This window comes from Zeus faber, assembly GCF_960531495.2.
Source record: "Zeus faber genome assembly, chromosome: 11".
Lineage (NCBI taxonomy): Eukaryota > Metazoa > Chordata > Actinopteri > Zeiformes > Zeidae > Zeus > Zeus faber.
Window position 1 is genome coordinate 29304806 of NC_137205.1, and position 19884 is coordinate 29324689.

Here is a 19884-nt window from a genome sequence, read left to right on the forward strand (position 1 = left end):
GCTTTAATGAGCCCATTGGTAGGTGGGCAAACAAGTATAGTTTAAATTAGCTCTCTAATGAATAATTTATAGCCACTGAAGAGGCTACCGGTCACCGTCCTTCTGCATGAAATGGAGGGTAATGAAAACACTGATCTTCGCTATTATATGCTAATGGTTGTGAATCAGTGCACTTCTCATATATTAAAAGAACGCCGTTAATCATGTTCTCCGCCCGAGTGCATGAACACGCAGGTTCTCAAACTGAAATTCTTAAACTCGCACACAAACACAACCTGAGCGATGAACGCGCAAAGCGTTTTCATGTGTGTAAAACAAACCCGCTGTTTACTGTTCCTGTGTTTGATTCCCTGTGTCTGCTTTGACCTGTGTTGATTTTGGCCTACTTGGTGTATATGCAGACATCCAAAAACACTACAGTGTGTGTGCAAATGTATGCATTACTTCAACTTCAAATATAGCAAAGAACGCGCTTCAGAGTTTTGTAACATTTTGAAACATTTTGCTCTTGTATTTTTCAAAGGAGTGATGCTCATAGCGTGTGGATGACAAACAAACTGTATGATATTAGTAGTCGTGGTGAAAGGAGCTTCATGAAGTGAACAAATGAAATATTAATGACAAAGAATATTTCAATGACAAAACATTTATTTCAAAGCATTTCTCATCATTCACATTGCACATAATAAACACTTCATCATATCTGTGCGACATATTCTGCATAATTTTGATATCATCTTCTGCATCCCGCTGTACAGTACACCGAGGTACACCGATCAGCCACAACATTAAAACCAGTGACAGGTGAAGAGAATAACATTGATCATCTGGTTCCAATGGCACCTGTCAAGGGGTGGCATATATTTTTATACTTATATATACTGTTATATATTATAATATATATACTGTTATATATTATTGAGAGAGATATATATATATATATATATATATATATATATATATATAGATATATATATATATATATAGATATATATATATAGATATATATATATATAGATATCTATATATATGGGATGGTAGCTCAGGCAGTAAAGCTGGTGGTCTAGTGATCTAAAGGTTGCTGGTTCGATCCCAGGCTCCTCCTGCTAGCATGCTGTAGTGTCCTTGAGCAAGACACTTAACCCCTAATTGCTCCTGATGGCTGCGTCCGTCGGTGTTTGAACAATTGTAAGTCGCTTTGGATAAAAGCGTCTGCTAAATGAAATGTAATGTAATGTAATATATATATATAGATATAGATATATAGATAGATATAGATAGATATATAGATAGATATAGATAGATATAGATATAGATATATATATAGATATATAAACTGTTGTATATAATATATTATTATTATATGAGGCACCAAGTGAAGAGTCAGTTGTTGAAGTTGATGTGTTGAAGCAGCGTAAGGATCTGAGCCTCTTTGACAAGGAGCACATTGTGATGCTGGACGACTGGGTCAGAGCATCTCATCAGAGCACAGGTCTTGTGCGCTGTTCCCGCTATGCAGTGGTTACTACCTACCAAACGTGGTCAGAGGAAGGACAAACGATGAGGGGGCGACCTGGGTGCCCAAGGTGCTTTGGCGGCCCGAGAGGGACCTACACAATATTAGGCGGGTGGTTTTAATGTTGTGGCTGCTTGGTATGTATTGATGTTTGTTTTTGAGACTCTAGCTGTAATGCTCTTATTCCCATAGACTAGAGACCAATATATTTGTGGCGTGATGACCTACCAGGCTGGAGTGTCTCTGCATCAGGTTTCTCCATAAAAGCCCAAAATACCATCCCAACATCCCTAAAAGCTGTTATTTCCCAGCTCAAAGTGCACTCTCTCTCTCTCTGAACCTCCTCTAACATCCCGCGGTAGCCGTACTCATTGGACCCAGAGAAAGCATGCCATCTTTTGCAGGTGGTGACATTTGGAAATTTGGCTTCCCTAAATGTTCTGTCAGGGTTCCTCTTTCTCTTTTATCTCTCGCTCCCAACTTGCTTTGAGGACACCAGGCTTGGCGTGTAAGTGCAAAATAAGCTACTGGCTTTGGGACCGTATTGAAAGCAAAAAAATGTTTTGTTTCCCTCCCTCAAGGACCAGATGGCTGTGGCTTCCTGTGCTTTAGCGAGGCACACCAGGAAGAGCCCATGACACCCAAGCCGGACTTGGGTTAGGACACATGTGCAATCAAGGTCCTGATGAAGTGCAGATGACTCTTAACTTGCGCCAAACCCCAAGATCTTATCGTGCACGTAGGCTGTGTCACCTCCTCTTAGGACTCTTACGACAACCATGGTTTTGGACGTATTCAACATTTTTGGTGTACTAGATATAAATAGCATGCTGGTATGCCTTTTCGGACACGGCGACAGATCTTGGTTACACTGGCATAACACCAATTGAAGTGCTCACTGAATATGAGTACTGGGTGTTCTAAATCTACATATTGAAAATCAGGCCTAGTCAACTACATTCTGTTGTGAGCCACATTATCCAGTTTTCTACCAGTTTAGGGTTCCTGCAAGTAACCGTCTTTTTTTTTTTTTTTTAATTGAAAGATCAAAAATGTTAAATCACAATTGTGTTTTCTGATATTTTTTTGGTATTTCCTTTCCATGATTACTTTCTCTGAACAAGATACATTTGTTTCCCAATTCCCACGAGACAAATAACATTCAAGACAGTGGTTTGACAGAAAGTGAATGCGCAAACTGTGATTGGTTGAGACAGTGGTGGGTGGGGCAGCAGGGAATCTTGACCCTTTTTTATTATTTTGTTTATTTATATTTAGTTTTGAGCCAAACAATCACATTTTTGTATTTACTATTTTACTTTATTTTATTTTTTTCAGTTTATTATTAACCTGTCATCTTATTCAAAGGGGCAATTGATATTGATGTGCGGGCCACATTTGGCCCCTGGGCCCCTGTAGATTGAAGACTAGACTCCAGCGGTCCAACTAGCGAACCTTTGCCTTCAGTTTCAAGCGGACCCGTTTAAAATCCCTGCCAGGAAGCGTCTCTTAGATACTTGTATATTTCCTTGGTGCCTTGTCATGAGCCAAAAATATTATTTAGCACCAGTGATCCTATCAGTATTTACTAACAAGACATGTGTATGTGAGTAAGAGCCGCTAAGAGAAATAAGCTGCCCTGATTCACGTCAATATATATGTTAAGCCCTTTATCACAGTCGACGGCTTCTAATACCTGTGTTATTATGTGTTTCTGTTGGTGCCAACTTTCCCTGACCTAATCCAACTCATTCGACACAGCTGGTCGCGCTTACCTCACAGGTGCTGACGCTTCCCCCAATTAGTAAGTATGAATTATGCATGCGTGGTGGCGTCAGGACGCTCAAGTGTTCCTCCATTTTGTTTGTGATGAAGTCATTTGATTGCTTCTTGTTTTGGAGACCTAAAAAAGAAAATGCTTATTTCTGTGGATCATATTCTTCCAAACAATTACAGTAAATGAATAAAGGTATTTTACAAGTTCAAGGTTATTATTTAAAGCTATTTGAGTACCTTGTGTTAACATCTTATAGGATGTTTATTTTCGAAAAAATGGAAATGTTTATCGCCCCTACATGCCTTTTCCTGGGCACAACATTTCTGAGATCCCAGGGCGTACAGAACTCAAATTGACCTGCGGCAAATGGTGAAATATTGCACAAAACAGGTAAATGGGAGATTTGACATCAGCAATGCGGTAATGTTCTTCGCTTGAGTCGTCTTTCAACGGTGCGGTTTCCGGCGCCATTTCCAGCATCCGTTGAAAATAATCTCCCTCCCCAGATTCTGGACAGAAAGAACGGTGAGATTGAAGGGTTGAAGACCATTTACCAGGCCAAGCAGAAAGAGTCGGAGGAGATCATCCGCGAGCTGGGGAAGAAAGGTGAGAGGTCGCGGTGCTGCGGAGGTAAACAGAGGGATGTTTACACTGGCGTCTCTGAACACTCAGCGTAAAAGGCCCTCGGAGTTCCAGCGAGGACCCCGGCAGCGCGGCTTGACGTTTGCCAGCTGCGCCGCGCTATCTGAGATCTCTCTTCTGCCTCGTTGAGAATTAGTCGCTATTTCCTGTCGTCTCTGCCGCGTCCCTGACCACATCAGAGGGGGGTGGTGGGACTTCGTAGAGGAATGGATTCCTCGCCTCCCCCCCCCCCCCCCCCCCCCCGACAGTGCATCGTTCAGTGTGTCTGTTTGCGTTTACATGCGCATGGTGTTCTGGTCACACTGAATCAGATTAGGCTAATGGTGTAATTTAAGCGGTAACATGTTTGAAGTTGGGGGCAACACATGACTATTTTTTCTAACCCAAATTAGGACCTTGTTCTGAAAATATCCAGACTGATGGATTAACATGACGGTTACTATAGTTAGGATAAACTGTTAGGATGACACTATCGTGCTAGTGTAATCCAGTTGGGTTGTGGCCAAGCCTGACGTGTGTGTGTGTGTGTGTGTGTGTGTGTGTGTGTGTGTGTGTGTGTGTGTGTGTGTGTGTGTGTGTGTGTGTGTGTGTGTGTGTGTGCGTGCGTGCGTGCGTGCGTGCGTGCGTGCGTGCGTGCGTGCGTGCGTGCGTGCGTGCGTGCGTGCGTGCGTGCGTGCGTGCGTGCGTGCGTGCGTGCGTGCGTGCGCGCGTGCGTGCGTGCGTGCGTCTCTTATTCTTAACAACAGTAGAAAGCACGTTGCAGGAGTCCCAGGTCATCCGGGAGAGCAAAGAGAAGCAGATCGCCGAGCTGAAGAAGATGTTGGATCTCCGCAGCAACTCCCTGAAAAACGAGTGGGAGAAGAAGGTACGAGGGGAAAAAGTCGAAGGATATTCTGGGTACTCTGCAGCCCCTGAGCCAGCGGAAGGCTGTTTGAAAGTGTGAAACACACGGACTTTAGCTGCGAGCGCACCGGCTCTCATGGTGCCGAGGAAAAAAAAATTCTACATTCATTGGGGCCTTGGCCAAGTCGGTGTGGATTCATATTCCTGAAAAATTAATGCTCTGTGCCCTCGGTAAATTGCATTTTCACTACTGCTGAGGCCTCGCTAACTGAGCATGGCTACGCTCAGTAAGATGTTAATAGAATTTCCACTCATTTGTTCAGGGTCACTTAGTGTGTGATAAGAAAACCGTAGGAATGATTTTTCTCAGATGTAATGAGAAAAATTAACTTTCTCGCCCTCTGAAAGCCACTTCCTGTCCCCGTACAAGCAAGTGCTTGCATACATAATGAAGTGGATCATAGGAAGCGTTCCTGAAATATAGACACAATAAGCAAAGAAGATGGAAAAGCGCTGAGGTAACATAAGCGCGTGTATTGAAAAATCTAGATACTCCATGGCCACAGATGGAATTCATGTTTGGGTTTGGGTTGAGGTTTGAACGCGTTTTCTTCCAATCGGAGCAGGAGAAGTTTGAGCTGCAGAGGAAGCACACGGAGGACCTCAAGGACGTTCTCAAGGACACAAACCGCAAGCTGGCCAAGGTGGACGCTGAGTACAGCGCTCAGGTACGGGCCACCGTGGATCCCAAGACTGTGTGTGTGTGCGTGTGTGTGCCCAACCCTTTTATGGCAAGGCTCCCCTTAAAGCCCTGGTTAAACTGACAAAAGTAACCGAGACTTGGTTCACGCTAAGACTCCAAGTGCGCCGGCCAGCGGCTGAGACTTGTTCTCACATCTCCGGTCTCCTGTCTCAAACCTCCTCTCATGTTGAAAAAGTGTGCTCCTGCTCCTCCACCCACACGGACCCACACCTGCCAAGGCTGCCGTTCCTTTGATCTCATATGAAAGGGTTTGGGTTTTAGTTTGGATTATACAAATTTCGTTAGCAAGGATTACCCACACCAGGGGCCGGTCGGACGCGGCCCTTAATGAATATAGCATTGTTAAGGACATTAGCATTCAGGGGCCGTCGCAGATAACACACATACACAGGCGCGGCAGCCCGCCTCGGTCTGTCAACGGGCTCACATTTAAGAGGCGTCATCAAAAGTGAGAGATGACGCCGGGCCCTCGCTAAGGCCCCTCTTCAATAATTAAGAAGACGTGAGGCCCGCTATGATGAAAAGAACCCTCTGTCACTGGAAAGTAGGCTGACCCACACAAACACGTACTTTGTGTGGACTTTGACGGGGGAAGTCAGACTAGGTGATCTATCGCAGCACCTCTTATTCTTGTTCTCGTCCCGTGGAGAAACCGTCGGGGTCCGCGTTGCGCCGCGCCCTTCCATTGTGGGAGTGAGAGCTTATTTGAAGACGGCCCGTTTGTTTATTTATGAACGTCGGTAGAATATACAAGCGGGCGCCTGTTTGAACCGGTCGCCGGTGATGACTTCAAGCACATGCTTGGTCGGTGATTTGCCCGCCCTCGCCAAACACCCGCCAGGCGCACAAAGACGCTGCGCATGGAGGAGAGATGTTGGTGCCAATAGAAGTTCACACCGAGGGTGCAATGCAGAAAGTTCAATCTGTTCACTCGTACGCACCTCGGCCGAGGCCGGCTCAGAGCCAGACAACCAGACAACAAATACGAGTGGTTGAGGCCGGTGTCAGCGGCTCCCTGCTTGGTTTCTGTGCAGGCTGCCTCTCAGAAGTGTCTTCTCTTTGGTTATCTGTGCACAGGGCACAGCAGGTAGAGTTCAATCCAAATATCACAGTACTTTTTGACAAGTACCTTGATATTTTGAAGATATTTTGGGGGGCGTGGCTATTGGTGCTTTCATAAGATATTTACACACAAGAAATATTTGCCAAGCAATCATTAGTAATATGGATATTACAACCAAGCAGGTCGAGGCGTTGATTAGAACAGATAGAACAGTCCATGATGTTCAGACCATTTCATTCCTTTACTGTAATGGAGCCTTAAAGACACTTTACTATTTCACTATAAACCAAACTATAATATCTAGTCTCATATCACAAAATTGATGATATACCGAACTCGAACTTGAACCACCCAGCCCTAGAACAGATATGAAGCCCAGTATGTTTCTGAGTTCCATAGCATACTGTAGCAACACAACAAAATGGAATGATACTAATGAAACTCTCTAGTGAATGTGCTTGAACTGAACAAGGAATTGTACGACTTATTTTATTCCTCTTCATTTGAAACAAAACCTTCCCAAACAAACAGCACTGCCACGAGCTGAAGGAAACCAACACCAGTTTTACTGCTGTGTTCTGTCCTGAACTCTTGACCATGGAACTCACACGTGGCACGTATTCATAAATAAGCTGTGAAGTTTAACAGATTCGTAAGAAAAAATAAAAATTTGAAATTATTACCCATAAATCTTGAGGTGGAGTTTGTACAATGCAGCCATCGCAACCGGTACTTCACCTTCCACACCTCGTCATTCTCCCAGATTCTTGTGCATATTGTTCTCCTTCTATACTGGGTCCAGGTTGTTACTGTGCAGGCAGGCGCTGCCTCTCATCTCCTGCCAGGGAGCTAAGTGTCAGCACGCGTCCCAGCACAACACCGGCTCCCACTTTCTGTTCTTAAAGGCCCCTGCCAGCCGGGCCCAGACAAAGGATCCCTCTCACTGGCTCTGGCTGTGACAAACCCTCCTCCATCACCCCCCCACCCACCCACCCACCGCTCCTGCTCCTCCTGTCATCGCCAGAATCTGTCATCGTCTAGATTGACTAGCGCGCTCCATCTTTAATCAGGGCGCTGTCATCGCTTCTATCAGCCCCCCCGATGCCGCATTCCACCCTGACACGCAGGCACTCGCATGCCGGGGGACAATATGCACAGTAGAAGCATCATTTCATTAGGACACTGCCGGAGGCCTCACCACTGAATCTGCTGGACTTTGATCACTTGCTATATTGAGAATCAGGATCCCTGATTATCCATTTGATGTTTGGATTTGGCATTGAAGTGATTCAGCCATCAGCATGAGGCGAACGAAAGAAAGAGGCAGAATAAATGACTGTCTACAAGTTGGGGTTCAGTTTTGAGTGTAAAATAATGTCAAACTATGTTACTCTGAATGGTATCTCTTATGCGTACAACTGGTATGTTCTATATGTTTGTGTTTATATTATTATTATCATTAAAGCTGAACGGGATAAGTTGGCACATCGATGGTCTGTTGTGTCGCTCCCAGCTGATCCGTCTAGAACCACCTTTCAACTCCATCCATTGGTCCAACGTGGCACAAACAGTGGTTTTATATTTGAAGACTGCTTTCAATATTCCCTGTTGTCTTTCAGGAAGCCTTTTTAAATGGAAACAATATGCGTGACTTGAATAGCTCGGCTTTTGAGGTTGCTGGAAGGTGTATATCCCTGTTTTCACAGGAGCTCGTCTCGTCCCTCTGTGGCCTTGCATCGAGCTCACACAGTTAGTATGCAGTTATGCAGCCCGTCAATATTTCAGTACTGGACACACGGGGATCTGGGTAAGATAGACAAAAAGCTAATTTCCTTGTTTCTTTAATCTCTCACATAGTCACTGTGGCAGCAGAACTCATTGTATCATTACTTTGGTCAATGTCTTCCTGATATTTATAATATGAAAGCCACTTTATGTTGATGGTATCATCTGGGCTCGGCCAATTCCAATACCAAAAGCAACTAAAAGGTAATATTTTACCCCGGAAAAGTCCTTAACTGTAAATCTACGTCTAAGAGATAATCTCCTGTCAGACGGGCAGATGAACAGTTACCCTCTGCTAGGAGTTTCCTAAACCTCCAAACAGAAAACGCAACCATAGAGCTTTGTCTGTCAGTCTGTCTGAGCCAGAATTAGGGCAGCGAGGTGAAACGGTAGCACGGGGTTGGAGCAACTTTTCCGACTGAAGGAGCAAAGCAGCGAACAAAAACATCAAGCGTTTTCTCGCACAACATTTTCACCCGATAAAATCTTAACCCTGCGTGGCTGTTAGGGGAGGGCTCATCCTGGTTCGACCTTTGCTATGCCATGGATGGATGGAGGGACAGATAGATGTGAATTGTTTTGTTGGATAAAAAACCCAATCGCAATAACAGCAATAGATGAGAAATGTGTCCTATCTGTTGGAAGCTGTACCTGTGCTCACTCTACCTACTCTACTATGACCTATAGGGACTTCTAACTTTCAACCAGCAAGAGCCCTGACTCATCATATCTCCTCCTGTTTGCACCAGGGCCGCATAAAGATCTGCTTTTACGTCACATGACCATGCACTTGCAGTGCCTGAAACAGCCACTACATCAAAAACTCACCAAGTTCAAAAATCACCTCAAATAATGCTTTAAACACGTAATAAATATATAAATGTGAAAAAATGCCTTTCTAAGCCGCCCGACGGCACAGTGAATATCTACAGAATTTAGAAGATTAGTAAAGCGTGTGGTGTTGCCTTGAGCTTCTGAAAAACAAAGCGCCACCTGCTTGGCTCCTACAGTAAGCTGCTTCAAAGGAATCTGCCTTGAAACAAAATAACTAACAAACCAAAATTGCATAAATCTCAGTAAACATATCCCAGAATGCATTTCTGTGGCGGTGTCTCGGTTACCTCGAGAAACACCAGCCAGGAACCAAAATGTCTGCCTAGTGTGTTTTTTGACGGTCAGGCTGTGGTCCTTGTGGTGTGTTTCAGGAGCAGAGGGTGCGTGAGCTGGAGCTGCGGCTGAAGCAGCAGAGCGTGGAGGTGGAGAAGGCCAACGCCGTGCGGCAGAAGCTGACCCAGGAGAAGGCGCAGCTGGAGCTCCACGTCGCCGCCATGAGTGCTGAGCTGCAGGAGGCCAACCGACGGTGGGGCTTTCCTCATGTGGCGGGGTGGAGGGGGGCAGCAAAACAGCGCGAAGAGGCAGATGAGGGTTGAGAAAAGGTTATGGATGGGTTGAAGCTCGGTTTGTCAACATGTTACCTCGCCCAGCTTCAGAGCTGCTTACAGAATACAAAATGCTCAGAGCCTCAGACTTTGGAAGCTCTAACCTTAATGGGAATAAAAAATAATAATTTTCCTATTACATTATGTACTGTCCTGGCCTCCCTGTGTCGGCGTCTGGAGGCACCACGTGGCTGAACGTCTGTCGGCTGAACATCTGCCGACTGTCCTGCAGGAGCAAGGCCCTGCAGCAGGAGAAGCAGCAGCAGAGCGAGCAGCACCAGCAGACCTTGCAGAAGCTCCAGGCCAAACACGAGATGGACATCAGCCACTTCCAGCAGGAGCACACCCTCTCCCTAGCCAAGGTAGGTCGCACCACCCCGGTGCCTCAAACAAGGGATGCGCACAGCTGAACAGTTTTCATTGAATCTGCTGGTTTTGCGTCACTAGACCATGAGGATTTGCCGTTAATGTGATTGGTCGTGATTCTCTACGTGAGTCGTGATTGAACGTTTATGACATTGGCATAATGCAACATTTGAATGGAAAAACATGGGTTTTACAAAATGATTATGATTCGCTCCAATAATTGTAGTTATGTAATAATTGTGAAGCTAATAATAATTACCTTCATTCAATGAGGCTGTGGACACAGATGGAGAGTGGCTCATCTTAGACTGCATGTGTACATAGTGGGAAAGTCCATTAAAGTTTAGCGTGTGAGTTGGTGTCATTGTTTTTCAACTTTTTAATCCTCATGAGAAATAAGAAGTAGTCGTGTAAGGTATGTCCTAACCCAAAGTGCAGAGGTGCTGCTACAAATCTGGTGTGCAAAAATGTGCAAGGCCTGAGAGGGAGAGAGAGGGGAGGGGAACTCTGCAAGCAGAGTTCCCTCTACTTGGTGTGGAAGACTTTTGTGCCCAAAAATGACGCTACTTCTGGGATTTCGGGCTTTAGCATTGCGCCGCGCTCACCTCTCCCAAGGAGCCTTTCAGAGTTTGTCGGGGAGTGTTACTCCTCGGTTCGCCCTTAGACCGGCGGATGTTGTGGCGTTTTTCCCCCACAGCCTTTCTGCTCTCCCGGCCTTCTTAATAAAGTCTGGTGCCTCATCTCATCCAGGCCTCTGATGTGATCGAGGACTGGGAGCGCTCGGCGGCTCAGCTCAGGCAGCAGCTGCAGGACTCTGAACAACACAAGCACAAACAGCTCAGAGTAGGTGGCGTCGTTCGGAGATGTGATGTGTGGGTGCTTCTGTATGAACCTGTGCAAGTCATGTGGCTTTAATTATTCAAAGCTGTGTCTGAAGAACTGGACGATATTGACCATTTCAAATATTTTTGACTGGATACCTTGATAATGATAGTTAATTGATAATCTGACAATATTTTGTGGATGATAATCAGCTGTTTATACTATCACATTAAGACCGACAGCCCAGGCAACATATGATATTGTTAATGGGTAAGCTCTCTGTGTCTACAAGGTCAGTGGTTCCCAACCTGGGGTGCCTGACCCTCACAGGAGGTCACCAGAGATCTCTGGGGGGTCTCTGGGCTTGAGGCCATTTTAGACATGTTTCCCCAACGGCCAAATATTGGCTCAAAACCTCAAGAGTTTTCAAATATAAATTGTGACAAAATCCATGACTATGTTATATTGTATTGTATGCCTAAAAACCTTGAACCAATTCAGACAAAAATGACCGTTGGCAACTTAGAAATGTACAAAAAAGGGCGCGTAAGATTGAATCAGGTTTGATTTGGGGCAAACAGCTTGAGAACCCCCGTTCTAGATGTACTGCGTTAACAGTGAGATGTTTACCTGAGTCGGGAAGTTGTGACTGCAGCATCTGCTTGCTTGATTTGCCAGATTACTTGCATGAAATATGATTCTAGTGTTTTTATTTCTTTTTCATTTTGGGTATATTATGGAATAGATTTTAATATACGGTACATATAGGCTATGAATAATGTGGAATGTTCTGGGGCGGGGGCATATTTACCCCACAGTTTCTAGACCCCGAAGCTAGAGTCTGACTTTTATGTTATTTAAATGTCTTGATAAGATTTTACTTCTTCAGCTCCTCATTTCAAACTGAACTGTACGTGGGCACCATTCCCGTCGGTAGTTTTGTGGGGACGTGTCGTCCGTCAGGCACCGTGACACAGTCTCTCCTCTCCTCCAAGGACCAGGAGAACAAGTTTCAGCAGGAGCAGGAAGTGCTGCAAATGGACTGCGAGAAGAAGGTAACGTGCACCGGAGCCGCCTGGCTCCCAGCCCCGTGACGGCTTTGTCACGGTCAAGTGGAGATGGAGGCACTTTAACGTTTTATGTCGGACCTTGTAAATTCGGAAAACTGTGATTAACAGATGAAGTGCAGGACTGGGCGCGGCAGAGCCAGAGAGAGAGGAAAGGGAATGGTCCAAGTAAACCCAAATGACAGCGTGGATGGGGTGCTCACAATTCACAATCATTGGGACATTTCTTACATTAGTTAAAATATTCCCCTGAAATGTGGATGGAAACATGATTATGGAAAATAAAAAATTGACGCAGACATTACGATCAGCTCAAATATTTATAATATAATCAGGCGATTGTATTATATCTAATAATTGCAACGGCTCCAAGTCGGGATGTTTCCACGACGGCTCCGGCGTCAGTGAAAGACACGCGTGCACCATCGCTGTGCACGTGCACCGTTCTCCACCTAATTACCCTCGCTGTAAAGAAGTTGACTTTAAAGAAGCGCTCTTCAAAGGCTTACGGCCATCATAAAGTATAGATCACAGAGGCGATGCTTAATGAGTCTGGTCGGACCAAACCGGGCCAGGCCGCTCCAACCCGAATCTCTGGGTTTAAGATCGTGCACCCGGGTCATCTTCAAAGCCTCCAGTCATGAAGGGGTGTGTGTGTGTGTGTGTGTGTGTGTGTGTGTGTGTGTGTGTGTGTGTGTGTGTGTGTGTGTGTGTGTGTGTGTGTGTGTGTGTGTGTGTGTGTGTGTGTGTGTGTGTGTGTGCGCCCCCCACATCTGTACCACAGACCCCTCTGGCTGGTACACCTGCAGAGCTTTCGGGCCCCTGGGCTCTTTCATCAGGGTCAAGCAGCATTTAATTTGTGTACCTTGTTTGATGTGTTTCGTCATTGAATGATTTTTCTTTTTTTTAAATCAACCACATCATTTTATGTTAACTTTTGGTGACTCTCTCTGGCAGCATCCAGGACACATACTCAGTTTCACCATCAGCCAGGTGAGTGGAAATGGATGCTAAAGAGGAGTCTGGCGTTTATCACGCTGCGTTTATTTCCCCTGGAAAGATTGATCTCGCCGCTCCTCAGCGGACACGTGAGGGCGGCGCTGGTGTAGTATCTGTATGCAGGAAGGGGCCCAACCGGGGGCCAGGGGGAGGGAGGGGGCTCTGGGCGCAGGCAGATGGGCCCAGATGAGGCCGTCTGATGGGGCCATATAAAAGGGAAGACGTGCAAGCAGGTGGAGAAGGTCAGAGACGGAGGGGGTTGATGAGTGATGTTTGATGGCGTCTCTTCTCACTCACGCTGTTTTTTCTCTCTCTCTCTCTCTCTTTATTGGCATGAAAATCACTAGAACAGTATTGCCAAAGCATCGAACAAAACAAAACTCAAGTCAACGTAATAGGGTTTTTTCATTCAAATAAGTGAAAATAAATAAATCAAAGAATAATTTTTTTAAATGGGTCTTGCTATGTCTGTCTCTCTCGCTCTCTATCCGTTGCGTTTTGATTTGCTTTTTTTAACGCAGTTTTCATTGCGTTTAGTAAATTTTTTCATTTTTCCTCTCTGCATTTTTTTCTGGGTTTTAGAAAAGCTTTGGGCTTTTAACTTGTTTCTTTGTTTGCATCCCCGCTCTTTGTATTGATTTGTCTGCCGTTGCATTTCTGTTTTCTGCCACTTATGAAGCACTTGGTAACAGTGCATATAAATAAAGCTTTGATAACTTGCTTACCCTCTCTGTTCTCTCTCTCTCTCTCTCTCTCTCTCTCTCTCTCTCTCTCTCTCTCTCTCTCTGTGTCTCTCTGTCTGTCTGTCTCTCGCAGATTCAGGGTCTCCACAACGAGGCAGACAGACAGAGGAGAGAGGCCAAGAAGAAGATATCCAAACTTGAGGACGCACTCAGGTATTTCAAACAAAGAGAATCTCCTTGCTCTTCCTCGGAAACAAACCACCGTGAAATACAAGCCTGCGGTGAAAAAGCACCGGCTTGTTACGACCGCAAAACATCCTTGTGATTTATCTTGGGGGGGTGCACGTCGTATTTAATCCGCACACTCGACGGACATTCATTGTGTCTGCGTGTCGAATCTCAAATCTTCCAAATCGTCAGACGGTGAATGAAAACGGGTGTGATTGATTGCAGGGTTATTTTAGTCGTGCAGTTTTTCTGATTGTTTTTAGTTTCTTTTCGCATCTGCCTCAAACTTCTGTTGGAGGATTCTTGGTCTGATCTGTGAACCAAAAGCTAATGTGAACAATTAACACACACACACACACACACACACACACACACACACACACACACACACACACACACACACACACACACACACACACACACACACACACACACACACACACACACTTTCAGTCCCCTTGGCTTCAGCATGTCATTCCGCAGATGTGTGGCGTTAACAGATTGCACGTTGTGCTGAGGAATCATTCGCAGCCCTCAGGAATGCAGTGCAGCGAGGCAGACTTTCAGCGGCTGTGTGTGTGTGTCTGTCTGTGTCTGTGTGTTTGCAATTTTTGGGGGTGACCGTGAAAGGCGGTCTTGACCTTTTTGTTTTGTTATCTACTAATGACGATCCAGCCCGACAGCAAAACCAGTAGAAAGGGACGGGGGCGAGGGGGGGTGGTCCGATTCACGGGTTCACCCTGTAGCAGGACGTCGCACTGAAGCCACAATGCACAACGGTGTCATGCATTACAGCGAGCCTGTTTATTGGGAATGTGAAGCGTAGTTTGACGGTGACTTCTATTCTATCTGTTAATGTTGTGCGACGTGCAAATCTTCGCGCTGATTGCAGCAGTTAAACGTGAACGAGTCTCATGCTCAGAGGCTAACACATTCACAGGACCGTATATTAAACAGGTTTCAAATTTCTGCTATCAGCAGTTTGGCTTTCTAGCTCGCTGGACTTCCCACGGGTGTAGTCTGTGATGGAGCCGGAGTCGGCAGACGTAGTTTAGGGATGTATCTCTGGACACGGCATGTACTGTACAAACCTGTTTGAGAGCTAATTTTTCCAGCAGGTCAACTACATTTTCTCCTAATAGAGGATGGAGCCATATCGGTATTTTGTTTCACAGGGTTCTGTCATAATGTAGTGAGATTCTCGTTGCAATTTTCCGTGTGGTGCATGACCCTGACAGCATGTGTACCGTTGCGGTTTAAGTGCATTTTCAGACACCAAAGTGATGGAAAAACATGATTTCTCGCTAATGCGGTCGACACGTTTATGACTGCCGCGTCATCGCTCAGCGCTGTCTTCTCTTCTTCTCCCGGGAATCAGCTTGGCGACATTTTGGATGAAACGTCTAAAATAAATCGCCCTTTGAGAAACTGTTTGTGGAACCAATGGGCTCTGCCACATTTCAGCTCCATTGACAAGCATCTTCCTTCCTCCTCCGGTCACACGTCACTGAGCTGAGGCTCTTATTCCCAGCCTCCGAATTCTGCCGAATCCTCTCAGCCGAGCTGCTGGGCTCTCCTGCAGGACCAGATGTGAGCAGCAGCCCCCCCCCCCCCCCACTCCTGTCATCACTCTTCCTCTAACCCACCCCCCACCCCCCTATAATGGTAGAACTGTACGATAGGGAGGCAATTTGAGGTCATCTCAGTATGGATATTCTAACTAGAATATTTGACTCATGGTGGATTAGTCTAATGGGGGACAGGGTCAGCCGAGCGGGAGTGTGTCTTCATTATTGCAGGGATAGCTATTAACTGTGCTAATTTAATATGAGTGGCTATTAATGTTCGGTTCAAAAACATCAAATTCTGATGTTATGCCATGTAACGTTGCACGCCCGCCCTTCCTTTCAGTATGTGGGACGCTGCCAAGCACTGATTTCAAACTGTTGCCTACACGTAGCTTATATGAGACATTACTTTAATTATGTTTAGACTGCCTACTGTGTTGTGTCTTGAAATCAGGTCTTTAGTTTGATAATAATTAATTTACAAACAAGTCTTTTCTTTTGAAAATCCCTGCCCCTCGCCATTCCAATGTATTTCGGTATTTGAATATTTGCAGCCTTTTGGGTATTTGATAAACCGAGGCCATTCCTCGCGTTCAGTGCGATACATGAAAAGCAGCACGTCAGCCAGTCAGAGCATTCCTCTGGGTAATTAATCCCATGCAGGACCACATTACTGGGTCACATGCAGATTACTAGTCTCCCTAATCGAACTAGAATGTGTTCTGCACAGCTAAACGCCGCTCCAGTCCCTTCCACCAACTCGGCCACTTCAGTTGCAGCCAAAACGTTGCCGAACCCGTTTATGTCACTGTCGGAACCCCGGCGGGGATCGACATGTTTTTTTTTTTTTCTCAGCACAATGGCGTTGAATGAGTTGTTGGGGTTTTTTTTGGGGGGGGGGGGGGTGTCCCCGTCGACGGATGCAGCACTCTGTGCTCCACTCAAGTCACCACTTTTCAAGTGTTTCACACAAAGGCAAGATGGATGGCTTGTTGGAAATGTTCTTAAGCTGCAAAAAAAAGATGTTGCTATTTCTGTTTGTGACAAAGTGAAACGACATGAAGGCATTTTGTTAGCTGTGCAGCGTTTAATATTCAGCTTAAAGACTGCAAAGGGACGGTGAAAACGGTGCCGTTCTATTGTCTGCGTTTGTCTTTGTCAGCCCAGCAATAGAGGACGGGCTTAAAAAAAAACAGCCCACAGATCCTTTTGTGCATAAATTATCTCCCGCCGTTAGCATCGGTAATGAGCCAACCACTCCCTTGTTAAGAGTTAAACACTGAGAAATGACGGGTGGCACATGAGGCCCCTAGCTAATTAAGCGCTCAGAATACACACACACACACACACACACACAACCACAGCAGTCTGATGGCTGCTACCTGCCTGCTGCCATGGCGATGCTGACGTCCTGCAAAGGCAATCCAAGATAACTTCAAAGTCAAAGCAGGACCGCACACCTCTCAAGGCGGCGTGTAGGTGTGCCTCCGCGCTTTGTGTTTTCGCGCGGCGATGGGAGAAGGGTTTTATTTAGCGAGCAGAGCCCGCCGCCGCGCACGGCCACGTGCGCAAGTGTGTTTCATGGTTTGCATTTTGTGTGTGCGCGCCGCGCTCCGCGTCTTCATACGTGGGTCTGCATATTCAACCTTGAAAATGTCTGGTTTCTGCGCTTGAACTGAGCTCCAGTGTGCACATGCATGTGCTTCTTCTCCAATAAGCAAAAGGACAACAGATGGTGGAGTGCCTCTGTTTGTTCCCAATTCTAATGAGTTTTTTTAGAAGCAGCTGTAATCTACACCTATTCCCCCCCTTTGGCTGACACCCACACCAAAACAAAAAGAGGGAAATGACTCCATCCTGCCATGCAAATGAGCATCATTGCCTCAATTTAAGTTTTGGGTCCGTGTTACTATAGCAACAACACATAAATCTCGACAGAACTGTGTGGAGAGCAAGTTTTTTTATTTTTTATTTTTTTCTGCTCTTCTTTCATCCAGTTTCATACAGAATGCCTCAGATCATTACAGGGCATTAGCATAGCGATGGAGAGATGTCGGGTTGAGGGAAGAGGGATGGAGGTAGCCTGCCTCCAACCTCTAACAATGACAATCACCCCCACATCGCCATCAACCAATATCAGAAATCAACTGAATTAGTTTAAAGACAGCAAGAAAAAAAACCTTCCTCTCATCGTCGCAGCCCTCGTCCTTCCAAGCGCTGGCGATAGACGACCCGTCACTCGACGCCGGGTTTGAAGCTTGAGATTTTGGAGCGTCTGGTTTATGGAACTGGGGGGAGAGCTGCACGTGGTTGTGAGCGGTGGTCCGACGTGCGGCTCGCGCCCCTTCCCTCAGACGGCTTGTGTCAGGTTTTGAACGCGGTGTGTTCAGCCTATTCCGATGGAGAGCTTTTATTTTATTTTTTCGTCCCTTTTCTGGGTTTGCGTCATGGTTTTTCAAAATGTTTTCTTCATCTTCCATCCGGCTTACCTTTCTGCAAGCTCGCAGCTTTGGAATAGAAAGTCGTTGCTTGAATGTCCGACCGCTCAACGAAACGAGATGTAAAGAACAGAAGCTGTTTTGCAGACTACTCTGTGTTTTGGTGGGAGTTCTGTCTGCCAGGCGCCCGTTTGTGGTCTGTCGGTTTGGCCATGCGCCACGCGGTGTGCTCGTGTACCTAGGCCTTAAAAGTCATTAAACGGTCTCAGATTTTAGTATATCAGGTCTCAATTCCAATGTAAAATACTCACTCTGCGGTTTGTTTAGTTAAAAATTTGTCTTCCAAAGGTCGAAAAGGTATTCAATTACCCAATCTCTGATACCTGCAGACAACCTGAGACTTATAATTCCAGAGCGAGTGGTCATTTGAAACCACCCGCTGAGTTATGATTTTGATCCTGTTTTTTAAATACCTTTCGTGTCCTATGATAACCGCTTTGAATTGCGCTGGTGTAAAAAAAGCCGCCTTGCCTCCGCCGCCGCCGCATGTCCTCATAGGTGTGGGGGTGGAATTGAGGAAGGAGCAGGTGGAGCAATGGATCCCAGATATCGCCCGGGTGGATATTTAGGCTCCCCTGGTGGAGGTATTGAATGGTCTGTATTGAAATGGGTTAAGTAGCGGCTCGATAGCACAAACGTGGCCGATGGGGAACATGGAAGGCCTCTGTGATGGGAGCGAAAATGAAATGTTTGAAATGCAGATGGGAGGCAGCCGTCGCTCCAAAGTCCAACTTGCATTTACATTGATAACTTTTGATTTATTTATCTAACGATTCATGGGTTCACGCGGTGTAAACCGGTTTCAAATATATTCCAATATTATGGTAATATTGGATGTCCTGACATTTTGGAAATTCTGGGGAAAAAAAAAAAGATTTTTGAACACACAAACATAAAAACAAGCTCCTATGCACTTCCCTATAGACCAGTCACATTTTACAGACATGCTCGCAGTATTTCGTTGATTGCGAGGCGTTCCCATTAAAATTTCATGGCACCACCGAGTGGGAATAGGAAGTGGAGGCCTCCCGTGGTGGAAGGAAATATGATGAAATTTGGAACATTTACCGTCCTTTATTTCCAGAATAAAAGTCAGGATCTTGGGTCAAGCAGCAGGAGCTCCTATCCCTTCAAAGCATTTTTTGTTCCACATCTATATTTTATAAATTCATCCATCTATCTATCATGGTGCGATGGTTTCCCATGTTTGTAGTGATTAAACTATATGTAGAATATAGTAGATACCAGATCAACTGTACCTACTCCATTAGTGCCTAATTCCAAAGCTAACATCACTGAATACGGTTGCTCTAACAGTGTTCTACCAAGCCAGAGATACAATAACAAAATGTGCAATGTTAGCTGAGTTAATTCGTACGTGGAAACAGCTCTATTTAGAAAAGACCCTCTTCAGGGTTTTCACTCATTCATGGAACAGCGACGCTTCATTTTGCCGTGTAATGTCTGGGATATGTAAATACAGTATGTTTACATTAGGGATTAGTGCCTTGTCGATTTAGCATACGATGCAACGGTGTGCATAATTCATGAAGCCAAATAGCGTCTAAATGCACAGTGGAACCACCCCCACCTCCTTCCAAACGCTGTCATGAATATCACAAATAGGAACTCCACTCCTCTTCCCCTCTCATCTCTCTTCTTGTCTTCAAGGTTCTCTTCTCGTCTTCCATTCATTCACTCTTTTCTTTTCTCCTCTCTGCATGCAGTTTCTCTCCATTGATTTGTCTGCTTCTGAGGCGCATCAATGTTGTAAAGGTTTTGAAGGACCGTACAAGTGTCAATTTGAGCTTTGATCTTTATTGGC

At 45.6% G+C, this 19884-nt stretch overlaps 1 protein-coding gene across 1 annotated transcript in view; it reads left to right on the plus strand.

Annotated features, from left to right (window-relative positions):
• Positions 1-19884, plus strand: part of cep112 (centrosomal protein 112) — a gene marked incomplete at its 5' end in the record, with an annotated part of 140662 nt that overhangs the window by 44722 nt on the left and 76056 nt on the right. The window contains 8 exons of the mRNA XM_080010122.1: positions 3800-3899; positions 4682-4800; positions 5405-5506; positions 9595-9749; positions 10061-10190; positions 10945-11037; positions 12012-12071; positions 13899-13978. Coding sequence (XP_079866248.1) covers positions 3800-3899; positions 4682-4800; positions 5405-5506; positions 9595-9749; positions 10061-10190; positions 10945-11037; positions 12012-12071; positions 13899-13978 — 839 coding nt within the window. The remainder of the gene's footprint in view (positions 1-3799; positions 3900-4681; positions 4801-5404; positions 5507-9594; positions 9750-10060; positions 10191-10944; positions 11038-12011; positions 12072-13898; positions 13979-19884) is intronic.